The sequence below is a fragment of the Phaethon lepturus genome, unplaced genomic scaffold (genome assembly GCF_000687285.1).
Source record: "Phaethon lepturus isolate BGI_N335 unplaced genomic scaffold, ASM68728v1 scaffold8726, whole genome shotgun sequence".
Taxonomy (NCBI): Eukaryota; Metazoa; Chordata; class Aves; order Phaethontiformes; family Phaethontidae; genus Phaethon; species Phaethon lepturus.
This window is the reverse complement of record NW_010548272.1, coordinates 420-24,032: the sequence shown is the minus strand read 5'-3', so window position 1 is coordinate 24,032 and position 23,613 is coordinate 420. Positions and strand designations below refer to the sequence as shown.

Genomic DNA, 23,613 nt, shown 5'->3' with positions numbered 1-23,613 from the left:
GTTTACTGAATAGAACAGTAAAAAAAAAAAACAAACCCCACACAAAAAACCCAAGGAAACACAGACTGCCTTGTTTTGGGTAGGTATGTTCTATTCCAACAAACAGCAGAAAAATCTGTGTGGTCTTCTGCTGGACTAAAAGGTTAAATCTGCTCATAATGGACTTCGACAAGCACTGGGCTGACATACTGGAGGGCACGGGATGCCGGTCAGTGGCGGATTCAAAGGGAGAAAGAAGGGCAGGAGACAGGGCAAGGAGCCGGGGAGCTGTTGCACGGAGAGCGGGACAGGCAGAGATGCGCATGTGAAACAAGCGTTGCACGAAGCTGTTACTTTTTCACACCATAAAGCTCTACTGCGCTTCAAGCGTGCTGTAGAACAGCCGCAGTTTACCTGAAAATGAGCGTAGTGGTAGAGAGCATGAGCTGGTTTCCCAGAGCTGAAGCCTCTGAGAGTGCTGGCTGTTCTACACAGAACACAGCGAGTTAGAAAGGTGTTTGACAAATAAAACATCTGTGAAGAGACGAAGTTTTGGAGTGATGTGAAATTAGGTCAGATATAGCAAATAAACTGAGTGAGGGGAAAAAGGAACGGATAGAAAAAATTGTTTTGCTATTTGTGAAATGAAAGGGGTGACCTCATCGCAGTCCACAACCTCCTCAAGGGGGGTGGTGGAGGGGGAGGCCCTGATCTCCTCTCTCCGGTGACCAGTGATAGGACACAAAGGAATGGAATGAAGCTGCGTCGGGGAAGTTCAGGTCGGACGTTAGGAAAGGGTTCTTCACCAAGAGGGTGGTCACAGCCCCGAGTCTGTTAGAGTTCAAGGAGTGTCTGGATGATGCTGTCAGTCCTACGGTTTAGTTTTAGGTAGTCCTGTGAGGAGCAGGGAGTTGGACTCGGTGATCTTTATGGGGTCTACACAGAACACAGCGAGTTAGAAAGGTGTTTGACAAATAAAACATCTGTGAAGAGACGAAGTTTTGGAGTGATGTGAAATTAGGTCAGATATAGCAAATAAACTGAGTGAGGGGAAAAAGGAACGGATAGAAAAAATTGTTTTGCTATTTGTGAAATGAAAGGGGTGACCTCATCGCAGTCCACAACCTCCTCAAGGGGGGTGGTGGAGGGGGAGGCCCTGATCTCCTCTCTCCGGTGACCAGTGATAGGACACAAAGGAATGGAATGAAGCTGCGTCGGGGAAGTTCAGGTCGGACGTTAGGAAAGGGTTCTTCACCAAGAGGGTGGTCACAGCCCCGAGTCTGTTAGAGTTCAAGGAGTGTCTGGATGATGCTGTCAGTCCTACGGTTTAGTTTTAGGTAGTCCTGTGAGGAGCAGGGAGTTGGACTCGGTGATCTTTATGGATCCCTTCCAATTTGAGATATTCTATGATTCTATGAAACAGGAGCAGGGCAGCCAGGTTACAGCAGCCCAGGGAATCTGAAGACAAACTTCAGAGATATAGGCAATCTTCAGCCCAGAAAAATGAAGTACTTTGTATACTGCAAGCAACCAGCAAGCAACTCGATTTGCTGTTAAGAGACTTAGAAGTTGACATACTACTTTACATTTGACACCCACTGTCTGATACTCAAGGCAAGTCTGATACTCTTAACACAAGCTTTTAAGCAAATCTCTTAATTTTCGGTTGCTAATGCAAGACATAATCTCCTCGCATGAAATGACCAGAGGCTGGATTCAACATATCTTTCTAACCAATGCAGTAACTGTCTCTTCGGTACAGCCAGAGCCTCAGCCTCTGAATGCCGTTAACTGTCCAGTATGAGGTAGGACTGAACCCAGATCTCAAAGCGTTCAAACTCTCTGAACAACAGAGGGTAAAGAACGCTTCAAATATACTTGCTTGGATTTCATGGACATGTATCAAATTGAAAGAAAAAAGCTTACTAAAAATATGCATCTTTATTCAAATAAGGTTATCTCTGAACTCCAAGTGTCAATTTACATTAGTCAGAAACAAACATATGAAAATGTTAGCTGTTTGAATTTAAAAAAAAACCACAGTAGACAGTCTCTGGTGTTACAGTAATCGATGCATTGATAAGTGTCAAATTTTCTGCAAACAGGAAATTAGGTAATTTACAAACCATACTGTGAATTTTACTTTTGAAAGATTCAGGTGTGACCAGGTATTTAATACACCCTGACCAGTACAATGAGATACTCTTGTCACTGCCAAATATTTGCTACTTATCATCCACACTTCAAATACAATTATTAGACTTGTTCTCCCCCGTATTGTCAAACTGGATTCCAAGGTGTCTCCTCTTCCTAGTCCTGAAATCTTACTTGATAAGAATCAAACACACTTAACAGTGTTGAAAGAAACTTCTAGTAGCCAGCCATAACAGGAGGTTACATTGACTGACAAAGTCCAAATTTGTTGCTATGACTTCAAGAACCAACAGGACAAAATTTGAGCTGGGCAATTGGGAGCTTTCCTTTGATCCAGTGAGTGACGAGGCAATTATGGAAGTTCCAAGGAGAGACGACTGCGAAATGAAGCATGAAGCAAGTTATCACTTTTTGGATGTTACACTTTAGACCTTCTGCTCCCTAATACAGAAGTTTTAGTTGCACATGGGAGATATGTCAGCTCTATTAGCAGCATAAACACGCAAGCTGAGCCTCATACTGAGGATACAATTGTAGGTTCAAGTGTTCGCCCAGACACCATCCCCAGCCTCTCTTCTTTCTAACAAAAGACACAGCAGTATGGACTGCTCCAGCTTTCAAAAAAAGTTATGGTTTTATGGTTGAATAAATTCACAGTAACAAAAAATACAGGCTTCCTCCAATTGATACATTAGAGTTCTTCCTCATCATGCCAGATATATGCACCTACTTATTAAAATACAATTGCTAGCCTTTCTGTATAAAGGGTCTTGCAGAGCCTGCTGTGACAGAAGGACTTCTGTTTAGGTGTTGCACTTACACAGGAACGCTTGCAATTGGAAGGAACACCACTGTACGTTTTCAGAACAATTTAAGAAAATATATTCAGTTTAGTTAGAAGAGTCAGGGTTGTAATAGCTTAGACTCAAGGCACCTGTAAATATTTGCTGGTGTAGAAAGAACTGAATGGATAAGTTTCCATGTGTTATTCTGGCTTACCTGAAAAGTTTTTTTCCTTGATTTACCCTATTTATCCAGCAAGATTAGTTTGAAGCAGTACTTTTTCCAATTAGTACATCAAAATCTTCTCAAATTTAGAAATGAATCTAGAAAGCTATACCACTTACAGTATACTACATGCTGTAGCTATGTAAATAGGTGTGTAGGTAGTTACCATTTTATTGGTATAGCACATATATATCCACTTTTTGGACACTGTATTTTAAGTAACAAAATATATTGCATAGATTTATCATTTCTCCAAATTAACAGGCACAATACTGAAGTGTTCTTCATTACAGCGAATTTGGCAGCATGTGTTGCATTCCAAGGAAGTAAATAGGAATGCAGTAGTAGTGTGCTAGATTCCAGATAATTTTTGTAGATTCAGACGAACAGATTAATAATTAAAAGTGAAATATCCTGATGCATCTGTGTATTTTATAGAATTTAAAAAAACAAAACCCCCTATTCTAACTTTACACACAAAACAACTCAAGGACGAAGTTACCACAGATATGTAAACAAGGCAAAATTAATTAATTTCACATTCCTAATTTGGGCTATCTGCTTTGTTTCTTTCCTGAAGCAAATGTTGACCTGATAAGCAGTATCAAAAACACATGTTCAGGCTTATGCTTTTGATATTACAGCATGAATTGACACACAATACTGGTTCTACAATAGCTGCTGGATTAACAAACATGTCTAAAGCAACAGCTTGTGAAGAAATGGGTTAACACTCAACACCTGTAGCTTAGAATTCTTGCCATGTCAAGATTTAAATGAAAGCATCTGTATTTGATACATGGAAGACACAAGACAGCTTTATAAAAGTAAAGACATATTCATACACTAAACATGTCCTTAATAAAATCAAATTCGAAGAGGTATAGAGCAATCGTATCTTTGCTGAAAAAGTTCCACAAACATCCAAACAAAATTAGACAGACTTGAAACTACAAAAAATAAATCAGTCCCACAATATACTTGAAACTACTTTATCATGTTCTCTCTCACTGCCTAAAACCAAAGCCTAAAATAAGGAGATAAGCCTTTATTTGCTTGTTCTGTATAGCTTCTTTTTTATACCGGGTATCAACAGTCAGACTGTTAAAGGCCTGTCTTTGTATCCACATATTAAAACATGTTTAAATGTATATTTCATGAAGAGTTAGAATTAACTAAATAATCCTTGAACTTTTAAATCCAAGTGGTAAAGAAATGAAATGCTTTAACACACACACACCACCCAGAAAATAGAGGCAAACAGTTGTTTGGGTTTTTTTGTTTGGTTTTGGTTTTTTAAAATGATATGTCAGGACACTTAGTGGCAAGCTTTCTGCACAAATCATCCATCTGCAATTCTCATTATGAACAACCATCAAACCTGGGTGTTTTCAATTCCCTCCTCTGGAATCTTAACAAAAGAGGAGGAATATGGCATTTGCCTTCCAGTATTAATGAGAAAGTTAGCTGAAAACATAGACCTAGATAGGGTGTGCAGTCTTCCCTATCTAGCATCTGCTTCACTGCTCCCCAGTCTGTTTTTAATTTTAGCATTAACAGTTTAAAGGAGAACTCATTTTGTTTAACAAAATTCAATAATTTACAATAGTGAAGTGTATCAAATACTAAAATTTCCCTCATTTACAGAATTGTGTAATTTTCTGTGCATACATACTGCTGTTATGTACGCACAAAAGGAACAGGTCATCAAAAGAACTTTTTGGCTGCTGCTTCTTGTTGACTCCTGAAAGAAAAAGCAGAAGAGACTTCGTTAAGTACTTACAGCATAAAACTAGCTAACTGGTTTAAACAAATATTTCATTTACTTGGGGATTAAAAGATTCCATTCCTTGTCAACAGAGACTTAGGGAAATCAAATCTAAGTCACATCACAAAAATAGGATGTAATTTTTTCTATTTACAAAGACATTGGTAACATCACTATAGTTCTAATTTTGCATCAGGCACAGAAGGAAACAAAACATTCTGGATAGAAGCTAGAAACTGTGAAAGAACATATGAACTGATTTTTAAAATACTTTAACTAAAATTTTCTCAAGCTCAGTGTCTGATTGGCCTAAAGATCATCATAGAATAGGAAACACATGCAACTAAGCAGTGAAAGAATTTTCTTGAAATGGGATTTCCTTTTCCCTCTGGCACGGAACACACTTATTTTCTTAGTGGATACAAATACTATGGATCAACCACACACAGATGCTAGAATTACAAGGGCATCAAAAAGAACTGGAGAGGACCAGCTCCTCATTCGTCTTGTAAGCCACCTTTCCAGTTGACGGCAACATGACATATACAGAAATGCACCCTCTCCGCTTTGTAAAGAAGCGGACACACAATAAAAGTTAGTGCTATCAGCAGCATTGGTCTTTATGAATACTAGTTACTCTTCCACAGAGGTAGCAAACAGCATTTGCTCTTCAAAGGGCAATACAGCTATTTTCGTTCCCACTCCTTATCCTGATTAGTATGTGTGAGAAGCAGGAGGGAAAGCTACCAAGCAAGTCCTTATGCTCAGTAAGTTTTCCTTTCCATCAACGCAAATTTAATTTGAACATTATGACATTACAAGGAGGAGGAAGAGAACAAAGAAAACATCCCAATTGGTTTAGGGAAAAAGAAAAAAAAAAGTAGTCCATACACTATCAATATCATATGTAGGAGAGGGATGAAGGGATATGTATCATAAAAAAAGTTTACTGAGGAATTTGTAAGACGGGGTAAGTAACTTGTAGGTACACATAGCCAAAAAAAAAAAACCCCAACCAACAACAACAAAAAATAATCACATCAAATTTTGTTAAGATATTAATAAACTTCAGTAAGTCCAGCAGAGGACCACAAGGATGGTGGTCAAGAGCTGAAGTACATGCCTCAAGAGAAGAGAGGGAGGGAACTGGGCTTGTTTATCATGGACAAAAGAAGCCTTCAAGAGGTCTAACAGCAGCTTTCTAATACCCACAAGATGTTTTTGAGGAGACAGGGACAGTTTCTTTAGAGAGATGTACATTATAAGAAAGAGACATAACAGCCAAATTGAAACAGGGTAGATTCCCACTAGATATATTGTGGGGGTGGGGGGGAATAAAACAAAGTTCACGATGATAATTAAGTATTTCCAATAGGGTCTGTAACAGTGGTAAATTTTCCATTCTTGGAGGTCTTTAAGACCTGACCAGTCTAAACACTAAGCGACCTGGTCTGAATTCAGTGTCAACCCTGCTTTGGGCAGAAGGTTGAACTAGAGACCTCGCAAGGTCTCTTCCAATCTGAATGATTGCTTCTTTTAAAGAAGATTAACATAATCATACCATCACAATTGCATTTCCAGTCAGAAGTTCTAAAATCATTTGCCCCGTTGTCTTTAAATGTAAACGTACTTACCTATACATAATATAACCAATGAACAACACTGTTTGCACCGCTACAAATATGAAGAAGTGCATTGTAGATAAGCATGATGGAAATGGTGGCAAGTCTGGACACTTCGATTTCTCACTAGATGGCTAAAAACCAAGAAAAACGGTATTTGAGAAAAAAGCAAACAAGACATGCCATCAAAGACTGTTACACGCAAGAAACAAAACAAGATCTTTGCAACACGATCTAAAAATTGGAACACAAGCAGAAAACAAACAGAAATGACACCACTCTGAAAAATCATCATTTTACTCCCCGTCTCACCTTCCTCCTTTCACCTTTATGTTTCTCAAATAAACTGACTGGGGGTTAATTTGAGGATTATAGGGGAAAGAATAAATCTTTGGTAAATTAACCCAGAAATCAAGAACCTTCTATGGGATCATAAGCTAATTCAGCTTAATTGCTACCTAGGCTAGACTACAGTGCTCCTGAATGTGAACACAGTCATCTTTCACACTTAAGAGACCTTAAGCAGAGCCTGCCTGAGTTTCCCCTGATTAAAGCTCTCCCTTCTGTGCAGAAGCAATAGATAATCTTCTCTGTATAGAGCTGTTAAGTAGGGGGACAAAGACAAAAAAAGCACCCAGAAAACCTAATTGCTTGACCTTGTTTCCACTGAAAATTAGACTAAAAATCATGCTCTTTGTGCAAAACTTCTCATCAAGACACAGATCATGCAGTTAGGTCAAGGCAGCGCAGTTTTAGCGAAGCAGCTTAATGAAGGATTAATTGCTCCGTAAATTGCATGCTGGCTCATCCTAGCTTTTCACTAACAGCCAAATAAAGAAGTATTACAGTCATGCTTTACACTACCAGCACATAAATTACCATATTTCGTTGTACTAAATGCTCAATGTCCCTCTTTACTACATGAAGGTGTTCTTTGATGTCATTGAAGTGCTGAGTTGTTTCATAGACTCCTGCAGCTGAGCCAGGATGTTGAGCTCCGCTGATCAACCTCAGAGTATCAGCCATGGAATTTCTGAAACAAGACAAACAACAAAACATCTTTCACCACAGAACAGCTTTTCTACAAACAGCAGTGATTATGGGTACTTTTTAGTCCATTAAAATTAGTTTGAAATACACAGTTGCCCTGAAAGGCAGTAAACATTTTTTCTAGCTTCCAAGAATACCTATGAAGAAACAATGCCTTAATCAAAATATGATTTTAAAAAATATTTAATTCTGCAGACAGTTTCAATTTGTAAAGTGCACTATCTCCCAAAGTCACACTGAAAACAAGATCTGGCAAATATGCTATTGCTAGACATCTGCTTTGCCTGACTGATGAAGTCTAAAACAAGTGCTTTATCTGAGGCTCTTGCCAAGGCTTTAGGATAAGCAGAGTTTAATGCAATCTTTGAAGAAAACCAAAAGCTGTTTGAAAAATAAATAAATAAAAGCAGTCATGTAAGAAATAAAAATAAAGAAGAGGCTTTAGGGATAAGAAAAGATTTAGATACATCCTTGTTTCATGATTATCATTTATACGAGAAACTCATTTCCCATATACATTGTCATAATACTTAATATTGTCCTCATGTGAATTCATTTTGCTTCTACGACAAGTCAAATTAAATCTGTAAAAAGTTGAGGTTCCATAACTAATTTTGTTTGAGGTAAACTAGTCAATGAGAGAAAAATACTTAATCTCTAATCAATATGTTTATATAATTTTCCCCTACTGTGATCTCTCTTTTCAGTTGCAAAGAGGATTATTCTACAGCTAAAATATTTATCATGTGAATGTTAATCTCTTCATTATTAACAGAATAAGCAATCAAAATGTATGTCTTTGGATTTTTTTTTAATTTACTTAAAACTTTACATTTTGTTCAGATGAGAGCTTTCTTTGATGCCTTCAAGGTGCAGTCCTAACTCTTTGTACAGCGGTCAGCAATTTATCATAGTATCATAGAATGGTTTGGGTTGGAAAGGACCTTTAAAGATCATCTGGTCCAACCCCCCTGCGATAGGCAGGAACATCTTTCACTAGATCAGGTTGTTCAAAGCCCTGTTCAGCCTGACCTTAAACACTTTCAATTTTAACTTTCACGTAAGAAAAAAAACAAACTAACCCATCTTGAATATTATTCACTGTGTAAACTGGCAACAACAACATATAATCATATTTTTAAGTGTTATACAAAATTATATTAATGATTTTTAAATGGCTCATATTCATTGTGAAAATGGCAAGTTAAGCATTGAATCTTAAATGTTTACAAATAACCTTCATAAAGATGTTGCCCATCTTTTAGCTTTGCACCAGTTGCTCTCCATGCCATTAAAATTCAAAAAACACAGAACCAAAAATAAAATGTAAAAAAACAGGAGAAAAGAAAAAGTTAGTAAGGTACGTATCTATTCAAAGGCACTCTAACAACTCTCCAGAAATAAAAACGGCAAGCATAGTTACACTGTATTAGTATTACGGCTGCTTTTGCTCCATTGTAAGAACTATGCAGCATGTTTAAACTACTTGAAGCAGCTACATACTAAGTTGAAGCCACACACTAAATTAATCTACACAATTATATCAAATTGCAGATACACCATTTTAACAGAGGCATTTAGTAATTACGGCACTTACTAAATGCTGGATTAACTATACTTTTCTTCAAACTGAAGACTAAGATTTTTTTCTTAAAAATACCACTTTAACACACAAATCAGCTTAACATACTAGACTACCAGTATTCTGCATACTTCCCACAAAACAAAAAAAAAATTCTTTTCACCTTCAGTAACAAAAAGATCCAAGAATTCACCCTTTCCTGTCATCTCTGTAAAAGCTCAGTCCCACTTCCAGCACATCTTAGAAGATCAATCACTTTCCCCAGCTACATTTCTGGTTATTCCAGAGAACGTACCTCACTCTAGGCAACATGGAGTTAGCCATGGATTTCTGCAAAACTATCAACATTTGCAGTATTAAAAATAAGCTTATTGAGGTAAAGTTATCAAAAGGAGTTACCAAAAACTAGCTGTCTGCTTCTGGAAGCCACTGCAAACAAAACAAATCGAATCAGCTCTCACCTTCTCTCATTCTCTATTTCTGGTTTGGAACTTATACACACAAAATGAATGCAAAAAATACCCTCATCTGTCCTAACTTAAATTAGCACATACATTACCCAGAAACTATTCTATATTTTTGTATTGTCATTGTATAGATTATTTAAAGTAGATTGATTAATATTTACCTGTACTTTGAATTAGTGTTATAATAACCTATTTCAGAAATAAGTTTTTCACTGGAAACCTACTTGACCACTGCCTCATAAATGCCGATAGTAAGCCTGCCTATCCACATCCATCACATTGTTTATCATCTTGTCCCACTATTTCCAGTGCTAGAACACAAGTGTGACACTCATTTTGTTCCTCTCCCTCCTAATACCACCATCCCTATGTAAGTACAGAAACCTGCACACCCACCTTCCCCCAGACTGATCCACTGTTCGTTAAAAGCAAAATAACTTCCCTAAATAGACCTGGTCTGTGTCAAATTTAATTTACATTTACTTTTGCATGAACAATACCATGCTGATAGTTTCTATTGTATGAACATGCAAGATTCTTCTGTAATCAGATGATTAAGAAATCCACAAATCTTGACAAGAAAATTACTTGGACAGTAAGTCCTTTTCCTCCGGGATGAGCAGCAATGCAACAGCGGGCTGTTCATTTCTATCTATAAATAAAACATTTCTTTAATCTAAGAAAAATATTAAGATGATGTTACGCAAACTCATACCTAATAAGTAGTCACTAAAAGGGCAGACTGCCAATGTTAACAAGAAAATCTAATTTGCTTGCAAGGTATAAAGATTTGTCAAGAATATTAACATAAAAGCTTTCGTGGAAGAACAAGTGCAAAAATGGAAGCACTCTAATCTTCATTCTACAAAACACTGACCTACTTAGACAAATCACAAGAGCTGCCCTTGAACTAATACAGGAAAATAAACATAACTATAGAAATTATTTTTCTCCTTTTTTTATGCCCAAGGTAAGGAATGTTTTAACTACTATAAATGAAGGGTTAAACCAACTTAAAGCCATTCCTGCTAAAGACAGCAATTCTAAAACATCTTAGAAGCAGTACACAGACATCCCTATCAAACATAGGAATTTTCTCAAATCCATTTTAGCAGTATAGACCCTTCAAGATAAGATTTTTACTTCATTTGTTAATGTAGTTTGAAAAGGTACAGCGTATCTCTCAATCAATTTTAAAAAACTGCATCTTAAAAAGCAAAAATTATTAATCACTTGGGAACTTGCAAGTGTCCCTGCAGATACAGAAGTTCCCTGAGGAAATTCACTGCAATATAGTCCTCTGACAAAAGAACAAACCAACCAACCAAAAAACACACCCCATTTTTCTGTAGCCTACAAGAAATGGGGACAAGATTACTAAAATGCTCTACACAATACACTGGCACATGAAAAAACCCCAACACATTTCTGTCTTCACTATGCAATATAAGTGGCAGTAATTTAACATTAGAGTGCCCCCCCCCGCTTTTTTTCCTCCCCCTAAATGCTATATGACAATATGTCTTAGCACCTAACAAACCAAGGAATTTTCAGTCACAGTTGGGTTTCCAGTATCTCCATGGATGAAGACTGCAAAACCCTTCTGGGCAACCAGCCTACTCCAGTGTTCAACTACACTCACAAGTTCCTTTTCTCATGACTACATAGAACTCCTGTATTTCAGTTTGTGCCCATTGCCTTTCATTCTGTCACTGGGTACCAGTGAGAAGAGTCTGGCTCCGTCTCTATCACCCTCACCACCTCCAAAATCAGGTATTTCTACCTGAAATAGAAAGGGTAGGGGGGGGAGAGGCCTCTCCAAGGCTTGTACACACTGGAATTCTGCAAGACTTGACATAAAACTGTTAATACTTTTTGTGATATACAAATCAGTAACACTAGCAGACCACTATGGAGCAATAATCAACATATGAGCTTTAGGCAGTAATAGCAAAATTAGGGAAAAAATGCAAAGACAAAATGTATGTCTATATTGAAGAAATAAGTGAACTACTATAAAAAATTTAGAATAATAAGCAATAAATGTCAACAACTCTTATTACATGGACAGACATTTTCATTTGTACAGAACTATTTCTCCTAATTACGTACATGCCTTTACAGGTTGTTTACACTTAACAAAACCTCAAGTGTATCTCATATAATATTATCTAAAATATTAACAGATTTTATTCGTAATTTTATATAATAATAAACTCATATAATCATCATACCAGGCGTAGACTGAGTATATCAACAAGATAGTCCAATACACATTTTTTTTTTAAGGTTCACTAGCTATAAATTGAAGGAATTTATGCTCATGTTGTTATCAATACTCTAAAATCAGAGCAACAGATTTCCATGAGGTAGCAGGTTATCACATTAGCAGAAATCGATTGTTTTCAGAAGGACTGGACTTACCTGTTGAAGTGGAATCCCTCATGGTAAAAAAGAGGTAAATTAGGGGGCTTAGCCACCCCAGGGACATGAACTTACTTTATTATAGAAATTAAATGTATGCAGAGGGTCATCACTAAGGAACTGACACAGAGAAATTTCAAGTTTGTCAATATTCTCCTACTGAAATAATAAATAAGATTTAAAAGGTGGAAGATAATACAAAATTCAAAACACAGCCTTAATATTTAGAAAGCATTTACCTTATTTCATTTACTTGCCTAATGACCTCTTCTTGAGTTTTCACAACTGTCGCAATCTCTTGCTGGGAAACCTGGCGGGGGAGGGTGGGGGTGGGGGAGAAAAAGGTCAACATATCTCGGAAAAAGCAAATTGATCATGCTTCTGAAATTTGGCTGAGCTACCAATCATGGTGTTTTGGTTTTTTTTTTTTTACCTGTCCTTGTTGACCAGGAAAACCAGCTCCTCTTTTAGCAACCTCATCTGTGACTGCAGAGACGTATCTCCTCTGCTCATCCAGAATCATGTCCAATTGCCTATTAAGCTGTTTGATTTCAAGATGAATTCGATTCTGCCCCTCAAAGATTTGCCTCAGTTCACGATCACTTACAGTTTCAAAAAGATCATCCGCTGATAAGAAAAAAGCACATGTAGTTCTTACATATATGCATTCCTCATGAGCTGCACTGTATAATTTTTCTTGCACCCTTAAAGTTTCCACACAGATATACTTTTTTCCCATAATTTGATTGTTTGCTGTTTATTTGTCACCATTGCCATGGCGAAGGATACCCAAATGGGATCTGAACAACTGACCGGATAACCACACATTCAAACCCAGATTCCATCTTAGAGTTCCTATTTCAATACTTGCATAATGTACAACATAAAATGGAAACAAGACATCGTTGTCATTATTAGGAGGCAGCTATCTTTGCATAAGCTATCATTATATTACCAGCTATGCTTCAGAAGAGATTTGCAGGTATTAAGTAACAGCTATTTTTTAGAAAAAGCAAGCTTTAAAAAGTAGCTTGAAATAGAGAAGTGACTGCACATTTTGAATGAGTTCCTTTACAGCTTCAACACCATCAGAAAGAATAAAGTCCAAAAGACTCTGTGGCAAAAAGGTTATTATTTCTTATCAATAGAAGGTTGGACAATATTTCAAAAACACAGATAAAGATAAAATGATGAACGACCTTTAGAACAGTTATAACTTGTCACTGTGCAAAAAAAGATGACCATCTGAAATTTCAGGTCTAGATGCCTAAAGTACATTCCTGATATGTGTGCGTTCAAATACAGCTAATTCAATCCACAAAAGAAAGAAATAGACTGGCTTCCATCATATTTTCAAACCAACAGATTCTTTTTTTCCAGCTCTAAAAAAATTAAAAAAACAACCCAAGCAAACAAACAAAACCCCCACCGTGTTCCATAGCAGAACAATCAAAGTCAAAGCACTTTGGCTAAACAATCAAAAAGGTGGGCAAGAATCATTACTGTAATTTTCCTAAATTAAACATCGTTTGAAATCAGTGAAAAACACTGTTCAGTCTCAAATATCTTTAAATCAATACTTGCTGAGAGCTGCAGATGCGTGGTATCGATAGTGGAAAAGGCAATTCTGCCTTACCCAGCCAAACTATCAATAGCTTAAAACATAAAGGCCAGAGTTTTTAAGAAACAAATTTCCATCTTGATGTTATTAGCCAACCCAAATACCAAAACTGAATGCCAACTAATGCTGTGGTGCAATACGTGTCCAGTATTAGGCAAGCATTAAAAAGCCCTTCCAAGTAAGCACATATTCCAGCATATCCACTAGCCCATCTTTAATAACCATACATAAAACAAGACAAAAAGAAAATTTGTTATGAATGTGCAGAAACAGACCAAAAATATGACCATTTAAATACATTTTCAAATAACCAAAAAGGCCATGCTTCCTTAATCATCACTTTACAGACAGATGCATGACCTTCTCCCCCTTTACTCTTCCGTACAGATTTTCATCATTCCCACCATGTTTCCATTCGTTTGTTTTGCTCTCAATCCAGGCATGACAAAAATGACTTTGTATTTCAGAAAACACTTTACAAACAAAAGATCAACGATTCTTAAATAAAGTAAATAACATCAGTAGGAGCTTTGTAAGATCAGTCAGAGTATCAGGCCCTTGTTCTGCTATCCTGGAAAGCAAATGTTTTCCTTGACAACTGAAAAATCGCTCAAATAACTTGCCTGGCTGTCCTTGGACATCAGGATGTTCCTTTTGAAATTCTTCTTTCTTTTTATCCAATTCTTGTTGAAACTGTTCAAACTCTTCTTGATACTTCTCTTTATCTTTTTGAGGAATTTCTGCATCTGGTGTTGGCTTGAAAACATTGGGGGGGGGGGCAGAAGGGGAGAGAGATTTTTTCATGTCCTTCACCACTCCTATATAACTTATTCTCTAGGAAGGCTGATCAGATTTCAGATTTGAAGACATAACACAATTAGTGAGGCACATGAATATATTAAGTCGAAGTGAGAAACCAGATATTCCTATAGAGACCCACAGCTTTTCCCTGATACATGCATACTTTCTGTAATTAATAAGAAATCAAGTTTTACAAGGATAGATGATGTTTAGCAGTACAGAAGTGTGCTAGAGGTATGGGAAGTTGAAAGCAAGAACAAATTATTTTTCCACTTTCCAAACAAAGTGTACTTTTTAGTTTGTTTTCTCTCTGCATGTTTTGATTTAAAATCAGGATTTTTGTTAATTCAGTGTTGCTTCAAGAATTCTGGCCTTGAAAATGTTAATTAAACATTACAGTATTAGTCTCATTTTTCTACAACAGATGACAGCACAGCTACATGCCAAAATCCTGAAACAGTGATGCCAAGCATGACTTCAGAGGAAATACCATAATCTGGTGCTACATATAAAACATATACAATAACATATTTTACTAATTATGCATAAAGATGCTTACTACTTCTTTCCCAGGCTCACTCAACTGGAAGGTCAGAAAAGACAGGACGTCATGATCATCTGTATTCAACAAACAAAACAAAGAAAACTCTGTTAATTGCTACTGCTACATGTTACAAATCCTGATACTTCCCAAGTCAACGTTGCACTTGTAAAGGACCTTCAGGCAAAAGCATCCTCCCAAAGTCCTCCCAAGAGGGAGGACTTATGCAGCGGGGAATGAGACTGCACAATGGCTTTGTCGGGACAAATTGAAGGTACTTATGCTCTAGCCAGGAAAAGGCCTATATCAGTAATTTGGGAATAAGAGAGGATTCATTACATCATCATGGTCAAAAATTGATATAATGCATCAACACTAGCACTAAAAAAAACAAGCCCTGCAAGTCCCCACGCCATTTGTCACAATTTTTAACATTTGCTACCTGCAAGTCCCCCTGTTGCTGCAGATATTCCAAAATATCCTTGTGATGGCAACACCATATCTTCCACTTTCGCACAAAATTCATAGTCGTCTTTATCCGGAGTAAAGCCATTGTTAATTAATACCTAAAAGGATAAACACAATTCTTCGCACATAAATCTATGTGTTATTTGCTTTCTCAGTTTACAGTAATGGTCACAAATAAAACTTACCAGATAATTCAGCAGCTGATACTAGAAATCAAAACCTGTTTCTTTTCTGAAAGATACTTTTTACAAAGAAAGTGCATAAGCTTTCTATTTTAAAAAGGAAAAAAAAGGCCTGATTCAAAGTTCAGCATGAACAAAATTCAACATTTTCTATTATCACCTAAAAGGATATACCGCACAGAATTCAGACACATACAAAAAAAGTATTCATTTCAGCTATAAGAAGCAGCAAGACAAATTAATGTGTGGAAAAGAACACGTCGGGGAAAGGGATAACATCAGGAGAGGTGAAGGTATGCCAAGGCATGGCATGGCATGGCATGGCCTGAGGTTGCTAATGGGAGCATTTACACTGTTCCAGGGAACACTGAGGGTTTAGGAGTACATCTGGAATGCTTGTACACCAACACACATGTTACAAGAAACAAACAGGACAAACTGGAAGCATTGGTCTGTTCCCAGAGCTAAAATGTCATTGGTATTAGTGAGACTTGGTGAAATGAGTGCCACAACTGAGTGCTGGGATGGAGGGCTACTGGCTGTTCAAGATGGATACGCAGGGCAGGCGAGGTAGAGGTGTCACACTGTATGTAACGGAGAGGTTTGACTGTACAGCCCTTACAGTTAGAGATGATGTGGTTGAGAGCTTCTGGGTGAGGATTAGGGGGATAGAAAATAAAGCAGGTATCATGGGCATCCACTGTTGATCACCCAGCCAGGATGATAGCACTGATGAGTTATTCTATAGGCAATTAGAAGAAATCTCGAGGTCAGCAGTCCTGGTCTTTATGGGAGATTTCAACTTCCCAGACATCAACTGGGAATACCACACTGCTGTGACAAGCAAGTCTGGGAAGCTCCTGAAGATGTAGATAATTTCTCATCACAAGTACTCAGTAAGCCAACTAGGAAAGATGCCCTCCTAAACTTGTTTGTGAATACAGGAGGACTTGTGGGAAGTATGATAGCAGGTGGTTGTCTTGGCCACAGTCATCATGAAATGGTAGATTTTAAAATTTGTGGTGTAATGAGAAAAAAAGTTCAGCAGAGTTGCTATGCTGGATTTCAAGAGAGCGAACTTTAACCTAGCCAGGGGACTAGTTAGCAATGTCCCCATAGAAACTGCTTTTGACAGCTTAGAGGGTCCATAACTGTTGGTCATTTTTTAAGTTTTTTTGTTTGTTTGTTTTTTAAGAACCTTGCACAGGAGCAGGCAATAACATTTTGTCAAAAGTCAAGCAAGTGGGGCAGACAACCAGCTTGTCTCAACAGGGAAACCTCTTGGAACTCAAGAGGAAAACGAAACTGTATGATCTCTGGAAGCAAGGTCAGGCTTCACAGGAAGATTACAGAGCTGTGCTTCATGTATGCAAGAAGACACAAAGGGCCAAAGCTCAACAAGGATTGAAACCAGACAGTGTTGTGTCAGACAACAAGAAAGGCTTTTTGAAGTATGTTAATAGCAAGACGAGGTCCAACGAAAACACTGGACCAATACTTGTTGAAGATAGTCACCTGACAAATAGAGATAAAGAAAAGACGGAAGCATTCAACCTTTTTTTTTTTGCCTTAGTCTGTACTAATACTGATAGACCTTGGGCTGCCCAGTCTTCTGAATTGAGGGACCATGGTTGAGGGAACAGTGACTTTCCAGCTGTGGACACTGAAATTGTAAGGGACCAGTTGTATCAGCTGAATGTTCCTAAGTCCATGGACGGGATTCATCCCAGTATAAACTGGGACAGGAGTGGCTGGAGAGCAGCCCTGCAAAAAGTGATTCAGTGGTGCTGGCTTATGGTAGGCTCGATATGAGTCAGCAGTGGGCCCTGGCAGCCAAGAGGGCAAACTGCATCCTGGGGTGCATTACACATAGTATCACCAGCTGCTCAAGAGAAGTGATTATCCCACTGTATTTAGCATTGGTGCAGCCTCACCTTGAGTACTGTGTGCAGTTCCAGGCACAGTTGTAAAAAGGACGTTAAGGTACTTGAATGCAGAGAAGGGCACAAAGCTGGTGACAGGACTGGAAGGTATGTCCTGTGAGGAGCAGCTGAGGACTCTGGGTTTGTCTAGTTTGGAGAAAAGGAGTCTGAGGTGTGACCTCATGGCTCTCTACAGCTCCCTGAGGAGGGTACATGGAGCAGGAGGTGCTGAGCTCTTCTCCCCGGGATCCAGTGATAGGACGCATGGAAATGGTTCAAAGCCATGCCAGAGGAAGTTTGGAGTGGATGTTAGGAATCGTTTCTTTACTGAGAGGGTGGTCAAACCCTGCAACAGGCTTCCTTGAGAGGTGGTCGATGACTCAAGCCTGTCATTGTTTAAGAGGCATTTGGACAATGCCCTTAATAATATGTTTTAACTTTTGGTCAGCAGCCCTGAAGTGGTCAGGCAGTTGGACTAGATGATCATTGTAGGTCCCTTCCAAATGGAATTATTCTACTCTGTTCTAAAACCAATCATGGTGTAATAATATCAACTCTGGTTCAAGAAATCCCTGACCCAGAGATCATTAAAGGCCAGTCTAGCAAATGTATACATCCCAATAAGGTTCTGGGCAAGACAAATTTTTGGTCTGATCTAGAAGAGTCATCCCTTACTGTTGTTCTGTTGATTCTAAGCTTAGAGATTCTCTCTTCCTCCACAGATGCATTTGCAGGACTGCCAGGGTTAGCAGCAATGTTTGGGCCAGAGGAGTTCCTAGATAAGGCATCAGGGACCAGGCGTGTTCAGAAAGAGAGCAGCCTTGGAGTCTGAAATTTAATTTTCATTCAAGAGTAACAGATCGCTTTTACCATTACAACACAGTACAAAGTCCACCCTCTTTTAGGTGCATTCATGTTTACTTTTAGAGAAACTTTTACTACAAAATGACAGCTATGTGTTTTATGGCTAATAGCTATGAATAGCACCTTTTCAGAAGAAATCAGAAGCCAAGAAACATATACTTCATAGCTGTTGCAACCCAGCACCACATCAGTATTTTTCTCTCCTTGTCTAGAAGAAATTCACAATCATCTGAATAGTATTGAAGAAGTCTTGAAGACTCCCTTATACCAGTGGTTTTCTATCTTCCTTAATCTTCAAAGTCCTACTATTTCTTGGAAGTGGGCAGCCCCAAGTAGCAAATTTAAATCTACTGTCAGAGTGAGCTTCAGTTTTTTTAGTCACATTTCAAGAACCTCTTACACTCAGCTACAAAACCCTCTGCAGCTCTCAGATCAGCTTGAGAAATGAAGTTCAAGTTAAGGAGCTGCCCAACCACTTGGAAGCTGAGGAACAGATACTGGCTTTGGGACACCTCTACAGATAAGTCAATAGCAAGAGAAGGGTCTGAGCACATACGAGTACGTTAGCACGACTGGCTCCTAAGAAACATCAGAAAAAACAGCAATACCTGCTGATTCAGCTCAAGAAACTACAAAGGCACTAATGTAGCTAAAAGAACTGGTCTAGCAATTGACCATACTGCACCTCCTTCCATCTTCTGCTACTGAGCTCAACATTTTCAAGAATACTGGAATTAATATATAGTGTCTTTGGGTTTTCAAATAGTTGCAGCAATCTCACACTTAAAAAGCTGAGAAAAATGAATAATTATGTTATTTCAGAATACTTACAGTCAATGCTTTTTGGTAGTACGTTATCTTCACTCGAACAGGATAGGGCTTGTTACGAAAGTCCCTCTGACAGGATGCCAATGCCTGCGTGGAACCATCACTATGCAAGAAGACAACTTGCATAAAACTATATCTTATGATTTATCAGCTAAGACAAAAAAGCATCAAGGTATCACTACACAACATGATGATAGTTTTTCAAGATGCACGTTTTTCAAAAGCTGTCCTGCCACAGCACTGAGCTTTTCTGAAGTCTGGGATCAACAGTACTAGATGCTTTACACAGGACACAATATAGACAGAATGCAGTAATGGGGAAATTTGTTTGCTTCTAAGATACATTCCTACACCTGTGAACTGAGATGGAAATAAGCTACAGTCTGGACTGTACCAACTAAGCTAGATACCTCTCTTCTCAGAGAATCCAAAAAGATGTCAATTGTGCTGTTGACAAACAATCAGAAATCAAAAATAAAGCAATTGGTTTTAGTAACAGGCAATTAGCTTTCCGTTAGTCACTTTTGTCAGTTATTAGCTGTATGTGGAAGATACCCATCAGCAACAAAGAAGTAAAAAGTCTGTACCTCCATTTATCTGAGTTCACCCATCCCAAAGGACATATGCAATTTAAATATCCATCAGTTGCCAATTTCTGTGCTGTTACTGCCAAGACAGTATTTTAACAAATAGAAAATCTCAAGTGTACAGGAAACAACAAAGTTTCATACAAAAGAAACCTTTATAACGTTTCTCAAAGAGTTTCATGCAACATTTCATCATTCAGAAGCAAACATTCGTCATTAACACTGAAAATAAACTTACTTCTGATGGTCATATTGAAGTTTTCCATTGTTGCCTACAACAATGACTCCAGGATTGTTCTTCTAGAAAAAGAAATAGCAAACAAATGGAATAGTTTAATTCAAAGTGAAACATAAATAATATCACTGATAGCCTTTCTGCAATAAAGCATGTAGAGTCACTACACTATAGATATACCACAAATGTTTTTATTCTTTCTGACTCAAGACTCCAAGAATGCAAGAATAATGTCCTTTTCAATTCACAGTGGTGGGGTAGGGTGGTCCTTTGTCTTAAAAAAACCCACTATAACCAAACTATCTGTTTCTTTTCCTTCATCACATAGATTGTGACAACAACAGAATAGTACACCAGTATACAGAAATACTCCAGTATTTCTACTTCTTAGCAATGGAGTTATGTGAAGCAGTTAAGCTAACTAAAGTATTACCTCCTCAGTACCACTGGAAAACAGTAAGAAGGTGACATTAAAGTATATTTCAGTTTAACAACAGTTACATTGAATTAGTTCAGAGCACACTTGCATATATTCTGCACAAAGTATGTACAAACAGTTCAATTTCAAAGCATTCATAAATGCAACTCAAGTCTAATCTACCTTAGAGCTTAGTAGACAGCTACTAATAAAAGTATTCAATGCTGATAGTGAATGGGTGGTCCAGTTTCTGCTGGGGATCATGTCTGGATATAAGCACATATAAGAACTTGAAAGACAGTAGAGAATCCAAAAGTGGGGAATAACTTCTCTTTTTTTTTGCCCCCAATGGAAAGGAGGCAAAAAAAGACAGATGTGCTGTAAACTCTTGTGACATTTAGCGTGGTTCCTACAACTTCAGGTGTTCAGAGCTATGAAATTGTATTTCTCTTTTTAAAAAGTTCTTGTCACTACTTCTACAGAGAAAAATTCAACTCTAGTGTAACCTACAGCCTTAGAAGGAACAGAAAAAAGGCTTTGCAGTTTTTAAATCAGCATCAAAAGCAGGGTGCTTTGAGTTGGCAGTACTAGATGACATCTGCTTCTGGATGGTAGCATATTAGGCTGAGGACCAGTTACAGCACCAAACATCTTCCACTGAACACACTGAAACAGCAACAAGAAGAATTTCTCCGTACTAGGACTGAACAAAGTAACAGCTTATGATTAAAAGAGTCTTACAAACTCCAGTATTTAAGACACTTCAGACCAATACAGGCATGACAAAGACTTTTGTTTTGACTAGGAGTGACACATTACCACTTTCTGAAAAAAAGGGTTTCAGACAACACTGACTAAACTTGTCATCATCACCGTCCCAGTGCTACCAAGGTTCTGGCAAACAGAGTTGTCCACATGCAATTTTTGGTAGATGGCATCTTCAGCCAGCTAAACTATGCCAGTGTCCATATTCATGCCAGAAGTCAGGGGGTAAAAAAAAAAAAAAAAGGATTTAAAAATTCTTGATAAGTTGAACAATACTCTATGTCTTGTCTTTGACCATCAGAAGCATTAATGCCACCTTCAGTCTTTCAACTTTTACATATGACGAACTTTGCTGTATATCAAAAGCCATCTGTAGTAAAAAAAAAAGCTTGTACACCTACAAAAATATATCTAAAACATCTAAGAGCAAGCCAAAGTAGTACAGGAAAAGAAAAAAAGGAAAGCAGACCTACTAAGTATTGTTAAAGTTTCCCAGGATCATTCTGGATTGGAAAACTGGAAATTCAAAACAGCAACTGTCACATCCACCTGCTACAGGATTTTTTGCTGCTGAATTACTCAAAGCAGATTTGTTCCAAGAAAAAGAGTATCTCTGAAGACAGACATAGAAATTTGTGTTTCCACAGTGTCATATTTTGGTACAATATGCCTCTTCCTAGGCACACATCTTCAGATATATCAATTTCAAACTGTGCATGGAGATTCCAAATTCCAGCTTGTACACGTGTACATGGTATTCCCCCCCCAACCTAACACATGAACCATCGTTCAGTGGAGATTCGTTATGTATTATGTTTCAACTTTCAAGCTAAAAAAAAAAAAGTGTGAAAAAATCTAGTAAAAATCCTGTAAGGGAAACTTGACAACTGTAATTTATCCCTTCGAAGTGAAGGGGGTAGAGTAGGAAAATAACATCCTTGTTTTTTTTTTTTCCACAAAGTTACATGTACAAAACAGGCAAGAAATTAATTTATAATCTTTGCTAGAAGAGTTCGCTTCCGACTAACCTTTCCATCATTGTCAAAGGAATCAAAGAAAATTCCAACACCATCCCATTTATCAGCTGCCCCAAAAACAGGACCTTCCAAGCCTTGCTCTTCTGTAAACCAGATTGCCTATTACAGAAAGCAAGTAAGAGTCGTAAGTCAACATTCACTTTTTAAAGCATGTCTATTCTTTTTCAGTTAGATCAAATTCTTAATACCAATCCATCAGCTCCAATGCGGCCTCTTCCTGTAACTCGAAAGGTCACTTCGACTTCCCAATATTCAAATATTGACTTGTTTTTTGTCCACACTGATCCTCTTTGGCTTTTCAAAGATGTTGTTATACGAATCTGATCTGCGCTTGGTATGGCATCTAGAAAGGAAAAGAACCAACACTGAATATATGAAAGTAGTCCTGAAAGCGTTCCAAGTGCTTAACTAGCCAATTAACAAATCTTCTAAACTCACAAGATTTTCTGGTCTCCCCCCCAGCTAGTGAACTGTTTTCAAAATAACTTTTTAGTGGAGTACTCAACCACTTGAGAGAGGAAAATAAAAACCAAACCCCAACACCTTTACTTTCAACAACTCGATTACTACTGCTTTACAGAAGACTTAATCACCTTCCATTTGGGACCACAACATACAACTTCAAAATAGAGCATCAGTCTTGCTGTTAAGATATGTATTAAGTTAATAATAATTTAAAAAAAATCAGGTTTATCTTTCTGCTGTATCCCATGTGACTTTTCACAAATAACAGACTTCTGTTCTGCTTTTTAAAAACAGATGTTCCAATTTTCTGTTGATTAGTTTAAAAGAATAATAGGCATACATTTAGAGAGAGATTAATTCACATGTATGTGACATTATATGTAATAATTATATTATTATTAATTCTGTAATGTCAAATAATAAACAACTTTAATATTTGTTATTATCTGCTTAAAAAAGCAGGAAAAAAGCTCATCTATAGACAGTTTCCTTCATGTCAATTGTAGCATAATGTCAAATAAGAGCCAAAAATTAACACTCAGGAATTAACCAATATGGACTAAATTAAAGTCTGACAAAAAATAAAAACACAGCAGAAATTACTGCAGAGAAACTATTCTAAGGAAGACCCTTATGTACAGTAGATATCAATACATTTTACAAGGTGGGGCAGGGATGGTTATGGAACTAGATGCCTTTTTGAGCAAAACCAAATCCTTAACGCATACTGCGGAGGATACATAAATTGCATAAACTACGTTCAAATAAAGTCGTATTTGCCAAGGCACAATTTCCATTTCAAGCTTTTATATTAGGAAATTCAGC

General features: G+C 37.6%; 1 protein-coding gene across 1 annotated transcript; it reads right to left on the bottom strand.

Annotated features, from left to right (window-relative positions):
• Window positions 1–2,258: 2,258 nt before the first annotated feature.
• On the bottom strand, window positions 2,259–22,666 carry LMAN1 (lectin, mannose-binding, 1; the record flags this gene model as incomplete). Its single annotated transcript, XM_010289911.1, has 13 exons — window positions 2,259–2,510; window positions 4,817–4,885; window positions 6,544–6,665; window positions 7,411–7,564; window positions 12,294–12,364; window positions 12,488–12,681; window positions 14,299–14,431; window positions 15,036–15,094; window positions 15,460–15,583; window positions 19,285–19,384; window positions 20,107–20,168; window positions 22,315–22,422; window positions 22,512–22,666. Coding segments are annotated over 12 exons (1,319 nt in total), but the record flags the coding sequence as incomplete, so codon positions are not given.
• Between the last annotated feature and the right edge of the window lie 947 nt (window positions 22,667–23,613).